A 20,769-nucleotide genomic window follows, 5' to 3' on the forward strand; every position below is an offset into this window, starting at 1 on the left:
GGTTCACCGCTTCGCTTGATGTTTGAAGCAGCCTGGTACAGATGTCCACACACACATCTCCACATCATAAATGTATACACACACACACACACACACATGGGCGGGGAACTGCAGACAATCCATATGAAATATAAAAACAAAATATTAGTCTTACACATGTTTTACAGGCTTGTCTCCTGTCATGAACATGCATGTAAACCATCAGCTTCTCCACCCTTGTCTCAGTGCTTCACGTTGAGGATGGCACAGTGGTGAGCACTGCCGCCTCATAGTGCCAGGGACCCGGGTTCAACTCTGATGTTGGGTGACTGTGTGGAGTTTGCATGTTCTGCCCATGTCTGTGTGGGTTTCTTCCAGGTGCTCAGGTTTCCTTCCACAGTCCAAAGATGTGAAGGTTAGGTTGATTGGCTATGTTAAATTGCCCCTTTAATGTCAGGGGAATAGGGCCTGTGTGGGATTGTTGTCAGTGAAGACTTGATGGGCCAAATGGCCTCCTTCTGCACTGTGGGGATTCCATGATTCTGTAAAAAAAAGATTGAGATTGCCCATCAGTCAGAAAACATATCTGCTGGTTGCCAGGCCTGGTTGGTTTGGAAGGACTATTTTAACTCCAGTGTAGGTTGTGTATAGACGAGAGCAAAAAGTTTTAGACCAAGCTATTAGTTTGAATGGTACAGGTTTTATGTATAATATTTGTCTTTATTAGATATAAGAAATATACTGCTGAAATCCATTTTTAAACTTTTTTTAAAAAGTTTTTGAAGGAATATTTCTGTTGCATGTCTGGACTTTCTATAATGAAGGCCAGTAGCAGTTTTTTTGGAATAGGGAAAATGTTCATCGGCATGAATTTGTTAACTGGCCTTATATCTGACAGCAACCACCTCCCCACCTCCCCCCCCCCCAACTCCTGACACAGCATTGCCTCCAGGTGCACTTCACAGCATTCCCCCCATCTCCCCGTACTCCTGACAGCATTACTCCCGGTTAAACCTGACAGTATTGCCCCCAGGTGCACTTGACAGCATTGTCCTCTTCCTGCATGCCTGAAAATATTGCCCCAGATACACCTGACAACATTGTTCCCAAGTACACTTGAAAACATTCTCCCCGTTCCCTGACAGCATTGCCCCTGGATAAACCTGACAGTATTGCCCTCAGGTGCACTTGACAGCACTGCCACCCCACCCCACCCCACCTGAAAGCATTGCCCCCAGGTACACCTGACAATATTGCCCCAGATGCATCTGCAATCCCCCTCCCCCAATACAACTGTCCCCAGATACACCTGCCTTATGGTGACTAGGTTCCCATTTTCTGGGCAGCCCAGGTTTTAAATGAAGCGTCCAGCAATTTGCAGCCTTTGCCTCTTTGCGCAGGTTTAAGTGCTGGTTCAGGCGGCAGGCTCTGCCTCTGGTTGGCTGGAAAGTGTTGCCAATCAGTCAGTGCCGGGGTGTGTGTTTCCGCTGTTCCGGGACAGGTTTGTCTTGTTCTTCTGAAATGCTGCTGAATGTGGATTGAGACTGGCCTGTAACCCGGGGGAAAGGGACAATCCAGATGGATCAATGCTGTCAGCTAAACATTTGATCAAAGCAGGCAGCTTCAGAAACGGATATAAAATAAACATTATTTTCCTGCTGTAACATTTTTCATAGACGAGTCGGTAACAAGTCCAGGGATAAAAATGAAGGATGTTGAGTTAAGAGGCATGTTCTCTGCGCATATTATTCTCATCCTGTCTGTCCTCTGTTCTATCTTGGTTCCCCCTTTATTTGTGGATGACTTTTCTGTAATGGGAACCCACCTGCTGTGGTTGTGTGTTTGCTCTGGCACTGTTGCTGCTGTTACCATTGTTTTGTATTCATTGCTGGATACGAATACGACTTCTGGCAAAAAGAATTCCGCCAGTCACAAGGTAAGATTGTGATGGATGTTTCACACATTTTGGATGCTGGGCATTTTGAACTGGTATTAGATAATCTGTACTTGCTGTGTATCTTTCCTTCAGGTCACTAAGATCTTCAAATCCTGTGTGTTGTTCTTTACTTCCTGCCTAATCTTTCATGGAATTATCGTTTTATACGGGGCACCACTATTAATGTAAGTATACAATTCCCTCAATACTTTTATTCTCCAAGGGTGCATGTAGTTTGCACTCATGGAGGAAAGACAGGTAGCTAATGTCTCTCCTATTCCTTTGGTTCAAGGTGAGAGAGAGGAAACTGATGTTGGATCCCACGTTGTATACACAATGAGTGTATAAGCAGGGACCTTACAACTAAAAGTAGCCTGACGCAATATTGTTATCAGCAATTCACGTTATCAAGGATATTTTCTCTTGAAGAAAAGCTAACAGTAGGATTCATTTCCAAAGGAATATAATTTAAAAGTGGAGAGGCATGGTGGCAGTGTAGTTGGCACTGCTGCCTCAGCGACAGGGATCTGGTTCGATTCCCAATTTGGGTCACTTTCTGTGCAGAATCTGCACGTTCTCCCTGTGTCTGTGTGGGTTTCCTCTGGGTGCTCCCCACACATCCCAAAGATGTGCGGGTTAAGTGGATTGGCCATGATAAATTGCCTCTTAGTGTCAGGGGATTAGCAGGGTAAATATGTGGGGTCACGGGGATAGGGCCTTGGCGGGATTGTGTTTGGTGCCAATGGGCCTCCTTCTGCCCTGTAGGGATAGTGTGGATTCTGAATGTTCTACTCACACAGAAGCTCAGTTAGACTATTGTGTATAGTTCTAGACGCCACATTCCAAAAAGAATATTGAGGCACAGGAGAAGGTAAAGACTATTTACACAGATAATGAGAGATTATACCTATCAGGACAAAAACTGAATTTGGCTGGGACTCTTTTTCACCAGAAGGTCTTAATAGAGGTCCTTAAGATTACGTAGTTTTTTTTAAAAGGTAGTTGTAGGTTGTGAAGGAGTCTTAAAATTCAATCATTGATATAAGTTAGTTAGCAATGAATCCAATAGGGAGTTCAGGAGAAACTTCTACATGCAGAGAGTGGTTAGAATGAGGAACCTGCTACCATATAGACTAGTTGAGATGGATGATTTTAAGGAAAAGCGAGATAAGAACGTGAGAAAGAATAGAATAGAAGGGTATATTGATTGGATTAGCTGCGGTAGGACAGGCAAAGGCTTGTGTGTCGTGTAAAACACCGGTACAGACCAGTGGGCTGAAAGGCCTGTTTCTGTGCTGTAAATCCTATGTAAAAGGAAGGAAGTATATCTCTTAGTAATACACTTAAGAACTATAGATGCAGGAGAAGCTACATGTACATAATGGCAATAAACTTACACTGCTGTGGAATGCATTTACTGCTTTTAAATTTCTGTTGGAGACAAAGTCTACAATGCAAATTGCTTTTTATTCCTCTGTATTTAACCTTTTAGATTTGAATTTTCAGATTGTGTTGCAGTTTCTAGAATATTTTACCACTGGAATTTATTTTAATTGTTGCAAAATGTAGTGTGAGAATTTTGACATTTGCAGACCATAGAATAGAGGTTGGGAAAAGACAAACTCAGGAATGCTCCCTCCTCTTTATTAGCAATGCAACTTTGAAGGGAGGCAAAAAGTATCCCAAAACAAATCTGCAGCTAAGTTTAGGCAAGTTTTGGGTCATTCCTATCTGGTTCTCTAAGGCAGTCAAGTTATTCATGATGCATTATTATTTAACCTTGCTTTGTTCCAATGTGTTTAGGAAATAGGACTGTATATTGACAATAAAACTGTTAGATTCCATCTGACCCTCATCTGGCATTAAACCGCATTTTGCCTGTAGTACCGTTTTGTAGACTTAAGCCCCAAAAAGTATCCATCACCATTTTGAAATTTAGAACATTCACTTCCTTCCACTGTTCAAAGCAGGAATACTCTGAATATTCATCAATTGCTGTGCAAAGGAATTAGATCTTAACTGGTTATTCACTTCTGGTCTAAGTTTGAGTGTACACCCTCTTGTTCCAGAACATATGCAAATATTGACTATCATTCCATGATCCTTTTTATACTGTTTAATATCATAAATACATCAATAAGGCCACCCATAAGCTTCCCTTTTTCAATGGGAACATTGTCAGTGCCAGTAATCACTTCTCAAAATATCCTATTTAACAAAAGCTGTATTGCCTTCATTTATAGTGTTCCAAGGACTGGATATAAATCTCCCAGGTCTCAATCTGTATTTCTTGCAGACCGTTGCCAATATATTTGTACTGCCACATTATTTCCCTTCCATATTTTGAATTTCTATTCATTTAACGACATTTCGGCCTAAGCTCCAAATTAATCCTTATCCTTTGACAGATGGTCCACTTGTTTCTTCTTGTATTCAACCTCTTTCAATTGGTTTTCCATTAACAGACTTGCAAGCCCTTATACCCATCCCTTCCACAAAACTGTTTTTATGCATTCAAAGATAACGATGGTTCCAGAACCACTCTGGTTCTTCCATGTTAATGTTTTGTTAATAACTATCTTTTGCAACTTCCGAATCAATGAAGTAGTTAGCTCTGTCTTTTTTGTGCTTTTCTATCACATAAAGTGGCGTAGCACTGTGGCAAAGGTGTTGTTGAAATGTTTTGTTCAATCAATTGAGTTCTCCTTGCACATTAGCTCTATTATAACCCTGAAGAAATCCAGCAGAGCTGCTGAGAAAGGTCTCATCATACTCCACTTCCTATTTGACCATGACCAATGTCAGTTAATAGACCTGTAGTTTTCCTTTCTGGGTTAGTCTTCTGTCCATTTTTTCAAATATAATTTTGTACTACTTTCTCTTTTTTCCAGTCCCTTAGGCCAGCTCCTGTATACAGGAACGCTCTTTAAAAGTTCATCAGGGTGTAACAAGTCTCACTGACTATGTCCTTTATTACTCTGTCATGATGTTTATTGCTCTCCTAGTGTGAAATCACCTTATTTATCAATTAGGAAACTTCGGTCTCAATGCAATGCTACTGAATTTATTCATAAACACATCTAAATTGCTAAGTTAACTTTGAGGCCTTTATCAGGTTCTCAATGATAATCAAACTGACTATCTGCAAGTTCAGGGGAAACTCATTAGAAATATTTTCTTGTACCCCAATAGAAAAGGCTGCTTCCATAAGCAAGTTTTCACTCACTTTGTGGCCTTATGCCCAGAGTACCCAATAATGCCGTTTGTCTGAAGTACTCCACCTCTTGGCATGATAAGTTACAATGGCTCTTCCCCCTTTCAATGGGAGAAGATCTGGCCACAAACCTTAAAACACTGGTCTTAGAAAGACTTCGCTGGCTCTTATTTTGTGGATCTAATGAATAATGTGCAGGAAAAACACAACTATTTTGTGAAGCTACCAGTTGTCAATTAGTTCTGTACTTCACAGGTCCTTCAGGGAGACGTTTTTGTTTGCAGTCCTGTTATCTACCTTTACAACACTCCGTTGTCTATGTATGCTGGGACCCAATGTACAGGCATGGATACGTGTCTTCAGTAAAAATGGGTAAGCAACAAAGAGGGTGTGGACTTTATGTTATGATTTTGCAGGAAAGCCAAACCAAATTGAAAATGTTTCTAATAGTAACCTAATATATTCAAATCATCTGGTCATTTTTTGCTTTGCAATCCTATGCAATTTAGTCTGATTAATTTAAGATCAATGTTGTAGTTACGCCTTATGTAAGTTTTTTCACATTGGTGTGATTTACATAATAGTGGATAACTTTGCAATTCGGCTCACTATTACTATTACGGCATTTCTGTTATTTATTTATGTTTCAACCTTGGTAATGAGTGTTGGCAGACACTTTAACCAAAGGGTCTTTTGCAGTTGATCTAAATCATGCATTCAACTGATATCCATTTCCAGAGTGTGCTCACAATTATGGATAGGATAAGGTCTTATCATAGAGTCATTGAGGTTTACAGCATGGAAACAGGTCCTTCAGCCCAACTAGTCCATGTTGTCCTTTTTCTCTAAACCCACAAGCTAATCCCAATTGCCCACATTTAGCTTATATCCCTCTATACCCATTTTACCCATGTAACTGTCTAAATGCTTTTTAAAAGACAAAATTGTACCCACCTCTACTACTACCTCTGACAGCTTGTTCCAGACACTCACCATCCTCTCTGTGAAAAAGTTTCTCCTCCGAACCCTTTTGTATCTCTCCCTTCTCACCTTAAATCTATGCCTTCTAGTTTTAGACTCCCCAATCTTTGGGAAAAGATATTGACTATCTAGCTGATCTATGCCCCTCATTATTTCATGGACATCTATAAGATCACTCCTCAGTTTCCTATGCTCCAGAGAGAAAAGTCCCAGTCTATCCAGCCTCTCCTTATAATTCAAACCATCAAGTTCCGGTAGCATCCAAGTTAGTTTTCTGCACTCTTTCTAGTTTAATAATATCCTTGCTATAATAGGGTGACCAGAACTGTACACACTTTTGAATAACTTTCCCCTTATCTTTCCCTTTAAGTCAAGGGAGCCAATGTCAATTTTCTGCCTCTCCTGCCATCTTGGTTGAGACAGTAAGAAGTCTCACAACACCAGGTTAAAGTCCAACAGGTTTATTTGGTAGCACAAGCCACAAGCTTTTGGAGTATTGCCCCTTCATCAGATAAGTGGAAGTTCTGTTCACAAACACGGCATATAAAGACACAAACTCTATTTACAAAATAATGGTTGCAATGCGAGTCTTTACAGGTAACCAAGTCTTAAAGGTACAGACAATGTGAGTGGAGAGAGAGAATTAAGCACAGGTTAAAGAGATGTATGTGTATTGTCTCCAATTAGTGAGATTTTGCAAGGCCAGGCAAGTCTTGGGGGTTACAGATAGTGTGACATGAATCCAAGACCCCGGTTGAGGCTGTCCTCGTGTGCGGAACTTGGCTATTAGTTCTATCTGTACCTTTTAAGACTTGATTACCTGTAAAGACTCACATTCCAACCATTATTTTGTAAATTGAGTTTATATCTATATATGCCCTGTTTGTGAACGGAACTCCCACTTACCTGATGAAAGGATAGCGCTCCGAAAGCTAGCAGCTTGTGCTACCAAATAAACCTGTTGGACTTTAACCTGGTGTTGTGAGACTTCTTACTGTGCTTACCCCAGTCTAACACTGGCATCTCTACATCTCGGTTGAGGTCAGCAAAACAAGGTCCAAAACTGGTATCTGACAAGTTGCTGGCCTGTGCAGCTTAGTTAGTTGATGAATAAGTTGTTCTTCTAGCAAATAATTTTTCTACAGTGGTGATGAATTAGCTCTTTAAATGAATTCAGTGTTTCAAATCAGTATAATCACAGAGCTGTGCAGCCTACAATAGAAAGATATATTTCATTTATGTACTGAATGGGTAGTTCTCTCAGCCATTTAAATTTCTTTCCAGAGAAATACACCATGCTGCTCAGGATATAAAATAGTTAACGTGAGTTGCTCTTAACCATAAAGTTATCACTGCAGGGAAGATTTTAATATTAATTGAACAAGTCAAAATACAGAAATATAGATACTGGCTGGTCATGAGACACATGGATATAACAGAGTTTTTAGGTATTGATGGCATCATAAGCCACTGGAGCAAAGTTCAAATGAGTTGCAATGTCATAATCCAGGGATTAAATTGTTCCTTATTCCTGCTAGGTTATATCAAGTAATATTTAATCTTTTTAAGCTAGCTTGAATTGCCTGTATTCATGAAACAACAGTTAGATCACAATTGAAGTATTGGGTACAGCTCTGCCCTCCTTGTAGAGGATCTAGAGGCACTGGAAAAGTTGCATGAAGATTCACATTGACCATACAAGAACTTGGAGAACATGCTTACTAGCAAAAGATGAGCAAACTGGGCCTGCTTTCTGAAGAAAAGAGAGGATTGTAGGGTGACCTAAATGGAGGTCCTTATGTTATGGAAAATGTTTGACAGGGTAAACATAAAGAAAATGTTTCCACTTGGGGCTGGGTGCAAAACTAGAGGTCAAAAATACAAGGTAGTAATTAATTAGTCCATTAGAAATTTAGGATAATCTTCTTTAACCAGAGAGTACTAAGAATGTGGAACTTGCTGTGACAAATAGTAGTTGGGGCGAATTTATAGGAGAAGCTAGATATGGATATGCAGAATAGAAAAGTATATTGATAGGATTAGCTGATGAGAGGGAGGAGGAGACTCATGTGGAGCATAGATTTCTCTCCGAAAGACTCTTTTCTATAATATTTCAGTTAGAGTATGAGTTGCAGTTGACACTCACCCATTCTCTGTCAAAAATGCGATTCTTGTATGCTTGTTCTCTTCCACTTTTCTATTATATGGAATCACAGTTCTAAGCACCTTTCTAAACTTTTTGTGGGTTAGGTTCCAAAAGACTAAGTAATATACAGGGGAGTGTCACAAACCATGTGAATGTTACCTGGAGGGCATCTCAACTAGAAACAATAGTTTGTGGTGGTTTGTTTTTGGAATGGTATGAGGAGTCACATGAAAGCCTGCAGTGAGAATAGCCAGCCCAGTCATCGTGTAACAATTACTAAACACTATTTATTAAATTAAAGACAAATACACATGAATAATTGTCTTAAATACTCTTGGGAGAATTAAATACCTGAATTACTAAACACACGCATGATTTATATAGAAATTACCTCTTGTTCTAAAATATATATCTGCGATCCCTGAATTCCTTAAGGCTTTCCCATTCCCAAACAAGACCTAAATTAAACAAATCTATAAATCAAATCCAGTTCATAGTTTTCACACAATGGAAGGTGGATGATCAAGTTTGGGAAACATCTTTTCCTTGTCCAGCAAAGATTTCTAAACTATCGTTGCAAAGGTTCCTGCACTATCTTGGCTCAAACCTTCTTAGATGTTAAAATGGCTCTTGGTTGTGAGATGTTAAACTGTTCTGTAGGCTCTTAGAAATAGTAAAAAGTCTGACAACACCAGGTTTAAGTCCAACCGATTTATTTGATAGTAAACTCAGTTTACTATCAAATAAATCGGTTGGACTTAAACCTGGTGTTGTCAGACTTCTTACTGTGTTTACCCCAGTCCAACGCCAGCATCTCCACATCATGGCTCTTAGAAATTACAGTGCCCTGCCAACTTTTGTAGGTGCTGGCCAGTATACCCTGGTTCTCCTTTGATTTCCCTTTCTATGTATTTGGACTGCCTGCATCTCTCCCATTTCATGACTCTCAAAATTAGCATCTGTGTAACTCCACTAGTCATTTAGGTAGGCTGTCTCCTGATGATTGGACTATTTATACCCAATTCAGTCTGGATGCCTACTAATCTCATTACTGGGAAAGGTCACATCTGTGTCATCCCTTTTGAATACTGGCTACTGTTGTCACTAACTTGTGTGTGTGGGTGGGGGAACATAGCCTATCATTCGTTGTTAAATTCTTGTTCCTGCTGTTACAAGGCAGATCCATGACAGGATTTTTCTATATATTTTGGGAGTTAAAAATGAGTTAGTTCTGAATGATTACCTTTTACAGAAGTTTGAGAAGTATCACTGACTGTTGAAGGAAATGCTGATTTGGACGTATCTGCAAACAGTAAGCAATGTTTGATCAAAGTAATGGTCAAAAAGACTAGATTTCACCATTATGAAGATGTTGGCCATATCTCATGATGTCCTTCTGATGGGATATTTCAACTCGATGTGACTGGGGTTCAGTGGTGCACTGGAGTGTTGCACGAGAAATATTGTGAGCCTAGTCAAAGAGAAAAAGGAAGCATTTGTCAAAGCTAGGAAGCTGGGAACACATGAAGCAAGGGTGGAATACAAGAAAAGTAGAAAGAAACTTAAGCCAGGAGTAAGGAGGGCTAAAAGGAGTCACAAAAAAGCATTGGCCAGCAGGATTAAGGAAAATCCCAAGGCTTTTTATACATATGTAAAGAGCAAGAGGGTTGACCCACTCAAGGGCATGGGAGGGAATCTATGCGTGGAGCCAGAGAAAGTGAGTGAGAAATTGTGAGTACTTTGCGTCAGTATTCACCAAAGAGAAGGACTTGGTAAATGATGAGTCTGTGAAAGGAAGTGTTGATAATTTGAGTCATGTTGAGATCAAAAAGGAGGATGCATTGGGGTTCTTGAGAAATATTAAGGTAGACAAGTCCCCAGGGCCTGATGGGATATACCCCAGAATACTGAGAGAGGCAAGGGAGGAAAGTGCTGGAGCATTGAGAGAAACCTTTGTAACCTTATTGGATACAGGGAGGTCCCAAGGCTTTGGAGAATAGCCAGTGTTGCTCCTTTGTTTAAGAAGGGTAGCAAGAATGATCCAGGTAATTACAGCCCAGTGAGCCTTAGATCAGTGGTAGGGAAATTATTGGAGAAGATTCTTCGAGCAGGATTTATTCCCACTTAGAAATAAGTGATTGTGTTAGTGAGAAGCAACATGGTTTTGTGAAGGGGAGGTCGTATCTCACAAACTTGATCAAGTTTTTTGAGAAAGTGACAAAGATGATTGATGAGGGTTGGGCAGTGAATTTTGTCTACATGGACTTCAGTAAGGCCTCTGACAAGGTCCCTCATGGCAGACTGGTGCAGTTGCATGGGATCAGAGGTGAGCTGGCAAGGTGGATACAAAACTGGCTCGGTCAAAGAAGACAGAGAGGAGCAGTGGAAGGATGTGTTTCTGAATGGAGGGCTGTGACAAGGGGTGTTCCTCAGGGATCAGTGCTGGGACCTTTGTTGTTTGTAATGTATACATAAATGATTTGGAGGAAAATGTAACTGGTTTGATTAGTAGGTTTGCGGATGACACAAAGGTTGGTGGTTTTGCAGAGAGCAATGAGGACCATCAGAGGATACAGCAGGATATAAACTTGGAGACTTGGGCAAAGAAATGGCAGATGGAGCTTAGGGGTGTAAACAAAAAGGGCGGCATGGACAGGTTGGGCCAAAGGGCCTGTTTCCATGCTGTAAACCTCTATGACTCTATGGAGTTTAATCTGGACAAAGGTGAGGTAATGCATATTGGAAGATCTAATAGACAGGAAATATACAGTAAATAGCAGAACCCATAAGAGTATTGATAGGCAGAGGGACCTGGGTGTACAGATACACATGTCACTGAAAGTGGCAATGCAAGTGGAGAAGGTAATCAAGAAGGCCATGCTGGTTTTCCTCGGCAGGTGCATTGAGTTTAAAAATTAGCAAGTCATGTTGCAGCTTTATAGAATCTTATTAGGCCGCACTTGGAATGTTGTGTTCAATTCTGGTCGCCACGCTACCAGAAGGATGTGGAGGCTTTGGAGAGGGTACAGAAAAGACTTACCAGGATGTTGCCAGGTATGGAGGGCATTAGCTATGAGGAGAGGTTGTGTTGGAGAAACTTGGTTTGTTCTCACTGGAACGACGGAGGTTGAGGGGAGACCTGATAGAAGTCTACAAGATTATGAGAGGCATGGATAGAGTGGATAGACGCTTTTTCCCAGGGTGAAAGTCAATTACTAAGGGGCATAGGTTTAAGGTGCGAGGGGCAAGGTTTAAACCAGATGAGGCAGATTTTTTTACACAGAGAGTAGTGGGTGCCTGGAACTCGTTGCCGGGGGAGGTAATGGAGCGGATATGGTAGTGACTTTTAAGGGGCTTCTTGATAAATACATGAATAGGATTGGAAATAGAGAGATATGGTCCCAAGAGGGTAGGGGGTTTTAGTTCAGTCAGGCAGCATGGTTGGTGCAGGCTTAGAGGGCCGAAGGGCCTGTTCCTGTGTTGTAATTTTCTTTGTTCTTTGCTCTTTGGATTGAGGAGGCAAATCAACAGGTTCAGCATTATCATCACGGGTGTCTTCACTGGGGCTAAAGATCCCTGAAAAATTATCTTTATTTTAGTTAATTGGCTTTGAAGACATTGGTTTCAGCTGCTCATAATCAAAGATAGAATACAATAAAATCGTTCTGTGGCTAAAGAGGAGTTAAACGTTTGAGGACTTTTAACCTCCAAGAGCCATGAGGGAGAGTGGGCAGTTAAAATAATGAAACTTGACATCACAACTGCAACCCCGCTGAACTATGCCCATTTCCAGATTTGACGGGGGTGTATTTGAAGTTGGGGCTCTAATTAGTGCACTTGGCGCCTGACAAATCAATCATGTTGAAGCAATTATATGGTATCTCATTATTTTCCTCCCACGGTTTGACAATGTGCGTGAAGGAAAGAGTAGCTTGGGGACAGAGGCTGAGTTGATAGGTGTTAACCTTTCCTCAGCAGTGGCTTCAGCAGTAAGGTTGTTCTCCCCGTGTCTGTGTGGGTTTCCTCCGGGTACTCCAGTTTCCTTCCACATTTCAAAGATGTCTGGGTGAGGTTAATTGGCCATGCTTCTGAATGAACACTGGCATCAGACTTGGCCGATGCAATGGAAGAGGAAGCTCTATGATGAGAATGTGTGCTGAGGTGTAGCAGAGTTTAAAGTTTATTTATTAGTGTCACAAGTAGGCTTACATTAACACTGCAATGAAGTTACTGTGCAAATCAACACTACTACACCCACTCCAGCACCTGCTGGGTACGCTGAGAGAGGATTTAGCATGGCCGATGCACATAACCAGCACGTCTTTCAGACTGTGGGAGGAAACCGGATCACCCGAGGAAACTCACGCAGACACGGGGAGAAGGTGCAGACTCCACACAGATAGTGACCCAAGCTGGGAATTGAACTTGGGGCTCTGGCGCTGTGAGGCAGCAGTGCCAACCACTGTGCCACCATGGTTTGTTAAGAGTTGAGAACAACAGAAGTAGTTGAGGAAGAATCAATTCAACATAGGATGGGAGTGGGTGGGGGGGCGAGATATGTGTGAATGGAATATGTAATTAGTAACGGTAGAAGATTTTGTGGCATTGTTTCCTGGCTAGTTTCACGTTAACTGCAGAATTAATGTCTAGCTGGGCCAAAACACATAGATATTATAATGTTGCTCTAGGCTTTTCAAAAGGCGAAAGTGATCGGGAAAATGATTCTGAAGACTGGAATGGCTATTTTTTAAAAATCAGTGTCAATTATCAAGAGGGAGAAAACTTTAATTATTTGTTGAAAGATATCAAAATTAAGGAGGGCTGTATGTTCCTAACATTCAAATAGTTATTATCTGGAGTGGATAATGGGAAGCAAGCTGGATTATTTTAAATGAACTAGGAGCATTGTAATGGTCAGATCAGATTTGGAGTACCAAAGAGGATATGTGAGAAGGATAATAATGAGGGTATGTGGGAAGGGTAGTAATGAAGGTATGTGGGAAAGGGAGTAATGAGGGTATGTGGGAAGGGTAACACTAATTAAGAATGGAACTTAAAAAAGGAAATTGAGGAAAAATGAAATTTGTTAAAGTTAACTGGAATACCCAAAGATGTGAAATCAGTATTAGATTTGATTTATTATAGTCACATGTTTAACATACAGTGAAAAGTATTGTTTCTTGCACAGACAAAGCATATCGTTCATAGGGAAGGAAACGAGAAAGTGAACGAACATAAAAGTTAGAATTAGAAGCTGTGCTGGGCACAGATTGCAAGAAGTTGCCTCGCTCCGGCGCCATCTTGGAAAAACACTAGTACAAAGCTCTAAATTTTCTCAGTAAAACGTTCAATTTGGAACATAAACACTGCAAGAAAGTGCAAATTGTCTCAATGAAAATAAATCAGAACCTCTACAGTGCAGAAGAAGGCTATTCAGCCCATCAAGTCTGCACTGAGAGCAATCCCATCTAGGCCCCATCCCTATAAACCCACGTATTTACCCTGCTCAGCACCCTGGAAATTTAGCATGATCAATCAACCTAACTGCACATCTCTGGAGTGTGGGAGGAAACTGGAGAACCCGGAGGAAACCCATGCAGACAAGAACGAACATGCAAACTCCACAGGCAGCCGTCCAAGGTTGCAAATGAACTCGGATCCCTGCGGCTGTGAGGCAACCGTGCTATGCATTGTGGCATTGTGACATCATGCCACCCCGTGTTCACAGAGATTCTAAAGTGAGTTTAATAAGCAAATAAAAAATAACAAGTCACAGAAAAAGTACTAAATTTTGAAAGAAACTATTTAATAATTAATGTGACAATATGTTGAAAGTAGGAGGCAGAAAAATACCAGGATGTTCTAATTAAGGTGTGCTTTGTAGAGACATTTTTATTTCAGATTTTGGCAGGGTGGCACAGTGGTTAGCACTGCTGCCTCACAACACAGGGACCCGGGTTCAATTCCATCTTCAGTTACCCGTTCAATGTGGGGAGTTTGCACACTCCCATTTTGAGACGACAACAATTGGTCAGTATGGCGTCACCAAACTAGCTCATCTTCAGTTTGACCAATGTAAGAAATTGGACCATATTTTGCCAAAACCATGGCTGTTACCTATTCTCACTCATGGCATTATTACGCAGCAACACTTGATCTCCTTATTGAAATGAGTATTGTCTTGCCCTCACTTCTCATCGAGCAACTTGAGATAGTTGTTGAAGATCTGCTATCTCTGAAGTTTCTGGAGATAGTAACAAATCAAAGTTAGTTCTCAACTTTCTTTCTAAGAGTAGTAATGCAGGTGAAATTTGGGTAGTAGCATGAGTAGTGTTCCTATAAGATGCCAAAAAGCTATGCACACAACATAATAACAAACCTTGCAATCTTGAAGCTTTTAAAGAATGTTTCAAGGAATGTTTCAATTAATCCATTGGTAAATGGATGAAAAGGTGCATATTTTAAACACTATTATTTACTTACTGGCTCTTAGAGCAAACATGCAACCACTTAAATATATAACAAATAGAAAAGCAGAATATTATTTGCATGGAGAAAGACTACAGAATGCCACAATGCAGAGGGATCTGGGTGTCCTTGTACACAACTCACCAAAAGTTAGCATGCTGGTACAGCAAGTAATCAAGGCAAATAGAATTTTGGCCGTTATTGCAAGAGGAATGTAGTATAAAAGTAGGTTAAGTCTTGTTACATCTATAAAGAGTACTGGTAAAACTGCACCTGGAGTACTCTTTTCAGAGAGGGATTCCCCAACTCTTATGTATACCACAGGGAGTAGACAAGCCATCCCTGGGGCCATGGGAATACACAGAAGAAATTGCCTTATGGTAGACTTCTGTTGATTGCATTTTTATAAGCTGCTCAAAAAAAGCTTTGAAATTCTAGGGAAATTTGGAAAATCTTCAAATAAATACAACAGTGATGATGGTGTACTGAGCCCTAGTCTCCAATCACCATACAGTATAAAGTGGTTTCAGTAACGTAGCAATTCTCTAATCCATCTGATCTTTTTGGTCATGCATAACTATATGTACCAGGATGTAACTGTAAAAATGGGACACACGGCTAAAGGAGAGTATAGAAAGGAATGATCTTGAGGAGCAGGGCAGTTGGTTTGGATCACCCTCCCAAGTCAGCGGCTGGTGAGTAGGTGGTGGGCAGGCCACTCGTTGCATTTTGAACACCCCTCCCCACCCCCACCAAACTTTAGGTGATGGCCAAGTGATAATATCACTAAACTATTAATCCAGAAACTTAGCTAATGTTCTGGGGACCCAGGTTCGAATCTCATCACGGCAGATGACGGAATTTGAATTCAATTCAAAAAAAGTCTGCAATTACAAATCTACTGATGAGACTATGAAACCATTGTCGATTTTCAGAAAAACCCATTTAGGTTCACTGATGTCCTTTAGGGAAGCAAATCTGCTGTCCGTCCCTGGTCTGGCCTACATGTGACTGCAGAGCCACACAGCAATGTGGTTGACTCACAACTGCTGTCTGAGAAGGTCTAGCCAGCCACTCAGTTCAAGGGCAACTAAGGATGGGCAGTAAGTGCTGACCAGCCAATGATGCCCATGTCCCACGAATGAATAAAAAAAAATAAGCTGCCACAGGGGACTGTAAAATTCCAGCCATTGTATCAGTGATGAGAAGTGAAGTAATAAAATTTTGCTACAATTTATGAGTGGATTTTTATCATGCGCTGGAATGGAATCAATATATTGTCAGTTCCTTTGTGCAGAATATAACTTTTGACTCATACTGTCACTGCAAACGTGGCCAGGATTCTCCAGTCTCATTCACACTGCCACCACTGCCAGTGAAAATGGATAATTTGACACTCAGCCAAAACTCCATTCACTGCAGCGGGACCGGAGGATCTCAGCCACGGGTGAGGTAGGGGAATTCTGGCCTATAAGCCTTTGCTCTAACACACAGCTGCATTAATGTCAGGTCGTATTCTGAAACTATTAACAAAGAACAGTACAGCACAGGAGCAGGCCCTTCAGCCCTCCAAGCCTGCACTGATCACGATGCCTGCCTAAACTAAAACCGTATGCTCTTACTGAGTCCGTACCATTCCGTTTCCATCCTATTCATGTAATTGTCTAGATGCCCCCTAAATGTCGCTATCATACCTGCCTCCTCCCCAGGCAGCGCGTTTCAGACTTTCACCACCCTTTGTGTCAAAAACCTGCCTCGCACATCCCCTCTAAAATTTTCCCCACATACTTTAATCCAATGTCCCCACTACTTGACTTTTCTACCCAAGGAAAGAGTTTTTCTTTCTGTACTTGCACATGTGGTGTACAAGGCTTGAGCCCAAAGGGGGTTAAAACATTAAATTTGTCTGTGCAGGCAGCTGGTGGGTTTAGAAAGAGGTATGCAATAAATAAAGATTGGCGAGCCCTATTTTAGAGGGTAATGCAGTGGAAAAATACTTGAGAACAATTAAGGGGCAAACTTGTTGAACCATAATAATTTTAATTTATGCTATCTGAAGGATGGGAATTGATTTAAATGGTTGTGATTTAACTTTCTATTTGAAGTCATTTAACCTGGATTACCTGGATACAAGTGCAGGAATTTGTGCACGTTTACTGTTGTTCCATAGTAACTTGCAGCACTTTAACCACCAGAGGGTGTGCAGGCACATGTACACATAATTTGGGAAACTATATATTCAACTATAATGCTTCTGTAGATTATTCACAATGTGACTCACAATTCAAGGCAAGTGCAAACAAACATTTGTTGTGCCAGTATGCAAAAGAATACACTTTTATTTCAACAATAATTTTGCGGTTGCACAGTGGAGGCAAATATATCAGAAACACTTATTCCTTAGACGACAACTACTGTGCACTTGAGTGCTTGTTTGGCTGATGCCCTGGGCTGTTGAATAAGAGCGATTGGAAGTGACTGTGAGGCAGCAGCGGTTAGCACCACTGCCTCACAGTGCCAGAAACCCGGGTTCAATTCTCGGCTTGTGTCACTGTCTGTCTGGAGTTTGCACATTCGCCCTGCCTCTGCCTGGGTTTCCTCCGGGTGCTCCAGTTTCCTTGCAAAGACAGTCCAAAGATGCATGGATTAGGTGGGTTGGCCGTGCTAAATTGTCCCTTATTGTCAGGGGGACGAGCTAGGGTAAATGCATGGGGTAATGAGGATAAGGCCTGGGTGGGACTCAATGGGCCGAATGGCCGCTTTCTGCACTGCAGGATTCTATGAAAGGGACACGATGCGCCGAAATTTTTTTTCTAAAAGCCACTCCACCCTTGGATCAGCTTTCGGCCACTCTCTAAATATTAAAGCCAGCCTTGAAATTTCTCTTGCAGTCGTACCTCTTGCCCTTTTGTTTTATTAACTAAATTCCTGCACGGATCTAGTAAGTTAAAGCTATTCTTGCATTTCAGAACCTACTAAGCAAACAAAGTGCTTGGCTGGAGTATAAAGGAATTGGAGTTCTGGCTGCATGTGGGATCCTTCATCCCGGTTTTTTTCCCTTGCTTCCTTTGCTCAAGGCAACAACTGTCTCGTACTCCAAAGTAACTGAAGCTTTAACTTGGGAGCACAGCCAAGATGTGCAATTGAGCTGCCCCATTTACACTGCAGCCGCACTGCAGGACAGCTGCTCATTGATAATGACATGCATATGTACAGAGAAAAACTTCAACTTCCTGACTGGCAGAATCTAGCAGTGCAAAGGGGAGGCCAGTACCATTTGTTAACAAAATAGAAATCTTTTCATACAAAAAAAATTATGTTAACTGGCTGCATTTTGAAACGTGACTTAGGAGCCCCAGTTCAGGATTCTCTTAAGGTTAACTTGCAGGTTGAGTTAGTAGTTAGGAAGACATTTGTAATGTGGGCATTCATTTCAGGAGGACTAGAACACAAAAGCAGGGGATGTACTCCTGGGGCTTTATAAGGCTCTGGTCGGACCACATTTGGAATATTGTGAGCAATTTGGGACCCTTATGTAAAGAAGGATGTGCTGGCCCTGGGGAAGGCCTAGAGGAGGTTCACGCGAATGATCCCGGGAATGAAAGGCTTGATGTATGAGGAACTTCTGAGGACTCTGTACTCGATGCAGTTTAGAAGCATGAGGGGGTATCTCATTGAAATCTACAGAATACTGAAAGATCTGTATAAAGTGGACGTGGAGAAGATGTCTCAATTAATAGGGAAAACTAGGATCTGGGGACAGAGCTTCAGACTAAAGGGGCAATTCCTTAGAACCGAGATAAGGAGGAATTTCTTCAGCCAGAAGATGGTGAATCTGTGAAATTCATTGCCACAGAAGGCTGTGGAGGCCAGGTCATTGAGTGCTTAAGACAAAGATGGTTATGTTCTTGATTGGTAAGGGGATCAAAGGTTATGGCAAAGAGATGGGAGAATGGGGTTGAGAAACTTATCGAGTTTAGTCGAATGGCAGAGCAGATTCGATGGGCTGAATGGCCTAATTCTGCTCTGAATTAATTTTTAATTTTAAAAATATTAGCAAAACTTTCCAAATGTAAATGATGCTGGGGAAAAGTCTGCGAATACAGACTAGTTTCACTCCCTATATTTCTTTTTGTACTTTTGTGGGGGAAGAGAGATAAAAGTTTAGTTTGAGCAGATTTTTCAGCGCTGACCTTTCAGTACTTAATGAGTTACAGGACTGGCACTGTGTATCATTAAGAAAACCCGACAAGAGATTTTTGCATATTGACAACCTAAAGAGATAGGTAAATTTAGATGGAAAGTTGAGACCCATTGTTTGTGCATCTTTGTGCTTTCAATCATGTGGAAGTTGTGACATGGCAATCATGACATAATAGTCATAGAGTCATAGAGGTTTACAGCATGTAAAACCTGGGTGGCATGGACAAGTTAGGCCAAAAAGCCTGTTTCCATGCTGTGCTCAGCTTTTTATTTTAATTTGAAGATTGTAGTATGAAATAAAGGAAAAATCTCTAAGCCTGTGCACCTTGCTCACTTCCTTTAAGATGGTGCTTCAAATCTGCCTCCTTGACAAAGCTTTTGGTCATCTGTCCTCACACCTCCTTATATGACTTGTGTCGGAATTTTTGATAAAGCTTTCAGAAGTGCCTTGGGATATTTTGGTGCAACAAAAACTTGATATAAATCATTGTACATGGTGAGTCACAAGATGCTGATTTAATTGTGTAGCATTGTTTTGACATATTTTAAAATGTTTCTAGACTAAGCCCTGTATGAGACAATAATGTATAAGTGAGAGAACAATAAAGGTTGTCACGACATAGAACTCAAAGATATATGTACCATAAGGTTTCATAAAGCTTAAGTGAATGGTGCAATCTTATAACCAATTATTTTTGGCACTAGACTCGTGTAGTCTCAATTGTTGGAAAAGCTCATCTGGTTCACTAATGTCCTTTAGGGAAGGAAATCTGCTGTCCTTACCTGGTCTGGCCAATATGTGACCCCAGAGCCGCAGCAACATGGTTGACTCTCAACTGACCCTCAGACAACTAGGGATGGGCAATAAATGTTGGCCAGCCAGCAATGCCCGTGTCACACGCATGAATAGAAAAGTATTGTTAATGTATTGATGTTTCACACTGCTGTGCGTATTTGACTGTGATACATTCAGAATAATCCTGCTCCTGAAGTAAAATCCACCACCATTTGGCTTCAAATTGTAGCTTACTGAGAGATGACCTGCTTTCATGTCTTGCCACAAAATATGATATGGGCTGTCTCTATTTAATAACATGGGAATGGAAGTGCTACAACTATGCTTTCACAGAACTACTTGGTCTGTTTCCAAAAATGCATTTGTTACTAGAAGTTTAAAATTAAGACTGTAGCTGTTAAACTCACAACTTTTTGGGAGACTCCATTGAATAAAAATTAATTTGGTTTTGGTGTCCACATTAGAACAACTGTCAAAAAGAATGTTTGAATTCTGAAGTAGCCATAGAATCCTCACAGTGCAGAAGGAGGCCATTCAGCCCGTTGAGCCTGTACCGACTCCCTAACGAAGTATCTTACCTAGGTCCTATTCCTGTAATCCCACACATTTATCCCCCTAATCCCCTAACCTAAGCATCAAAAATAAAAGTAAAGTTTATTTATTTGTCACAAGTAGACTTACATTAACACTGCAATGAAGTTACTGTGAAAACCCCCTAGTCGCCACACTCCGGTGCCTGTTTGGGTACACTGAGGGAGAATTTAGCATGGCCAGTGCACCTAACCAGCCCATCTTTGGACTGTGGGAAGAAACTGGAGCACCTGGAGGAAACCCACACAGATATAGGGGGAATGTGCAAACTCCACACAGACAGTAACCCAAGCTGGGAATCACACTTGGGTCCCTGGCACTGTGAGGCAACAGTGCTAACCACTGTGCTACCATGCTGCCACATGTAGTCTTGGCCGTTTCACAAAGATTCCAGACTGACTTTCTTTGTGGGTTTATGATAACAGGCCATAACTTTGAGCTTCTGGTCAATGTAA

The 20,769-nt window shown here is 41.2% G+C and overlaps 1 protein-coding gene across 1 annotated transcript in view; it reads left to right on the forward strand.

Moving 5' to 3' along the window:
- Positions 1–1,474: 1,474 nt before the first annotated feature.
- pigf (phosphatidylinositol glycan anchor biosynthesis, class F) overlaps positions 1,475–20,769 on the forward strand; it is a 49,798-nt gene continuing 30,503 nt past the window's right edge. Inside the window, exons 1-3 of the mRNA XM_080200629.1 lie at positions 1,475–1,915; positions 2,009–2,100; positions 5,385–5,501. Coding sequence (XP_080056755.1) covers positions 1,685–1,915; positions 2,009–2,100; positions 5,385–5,501 — 440 coding nt within the window. The 5' untranslated portion in view covers positions 1,475–1,684. The remainder of the gene's footprint in view (positions 1,916–2,008; positions 2,101–5,384; positions 5,502–20,769) is intronic.

The sequence above is a fragment of the Carcharhinus amblyrhynchos genome, chromosome 12, assembly GCF_965287045.1.
Source record: "Carcharhinus amblyrhynchos chromosome 12, sCarAmb.v2.hapA, whole genome shotgun sequence".
Lineage (NCBI taxonomy): Eukaryota > Metazoa > Chordata > Chondrichthyes > Carcharhiniformes > Carcharhinidae > Carcharhinus > Carcharhinus amblyrhynchos.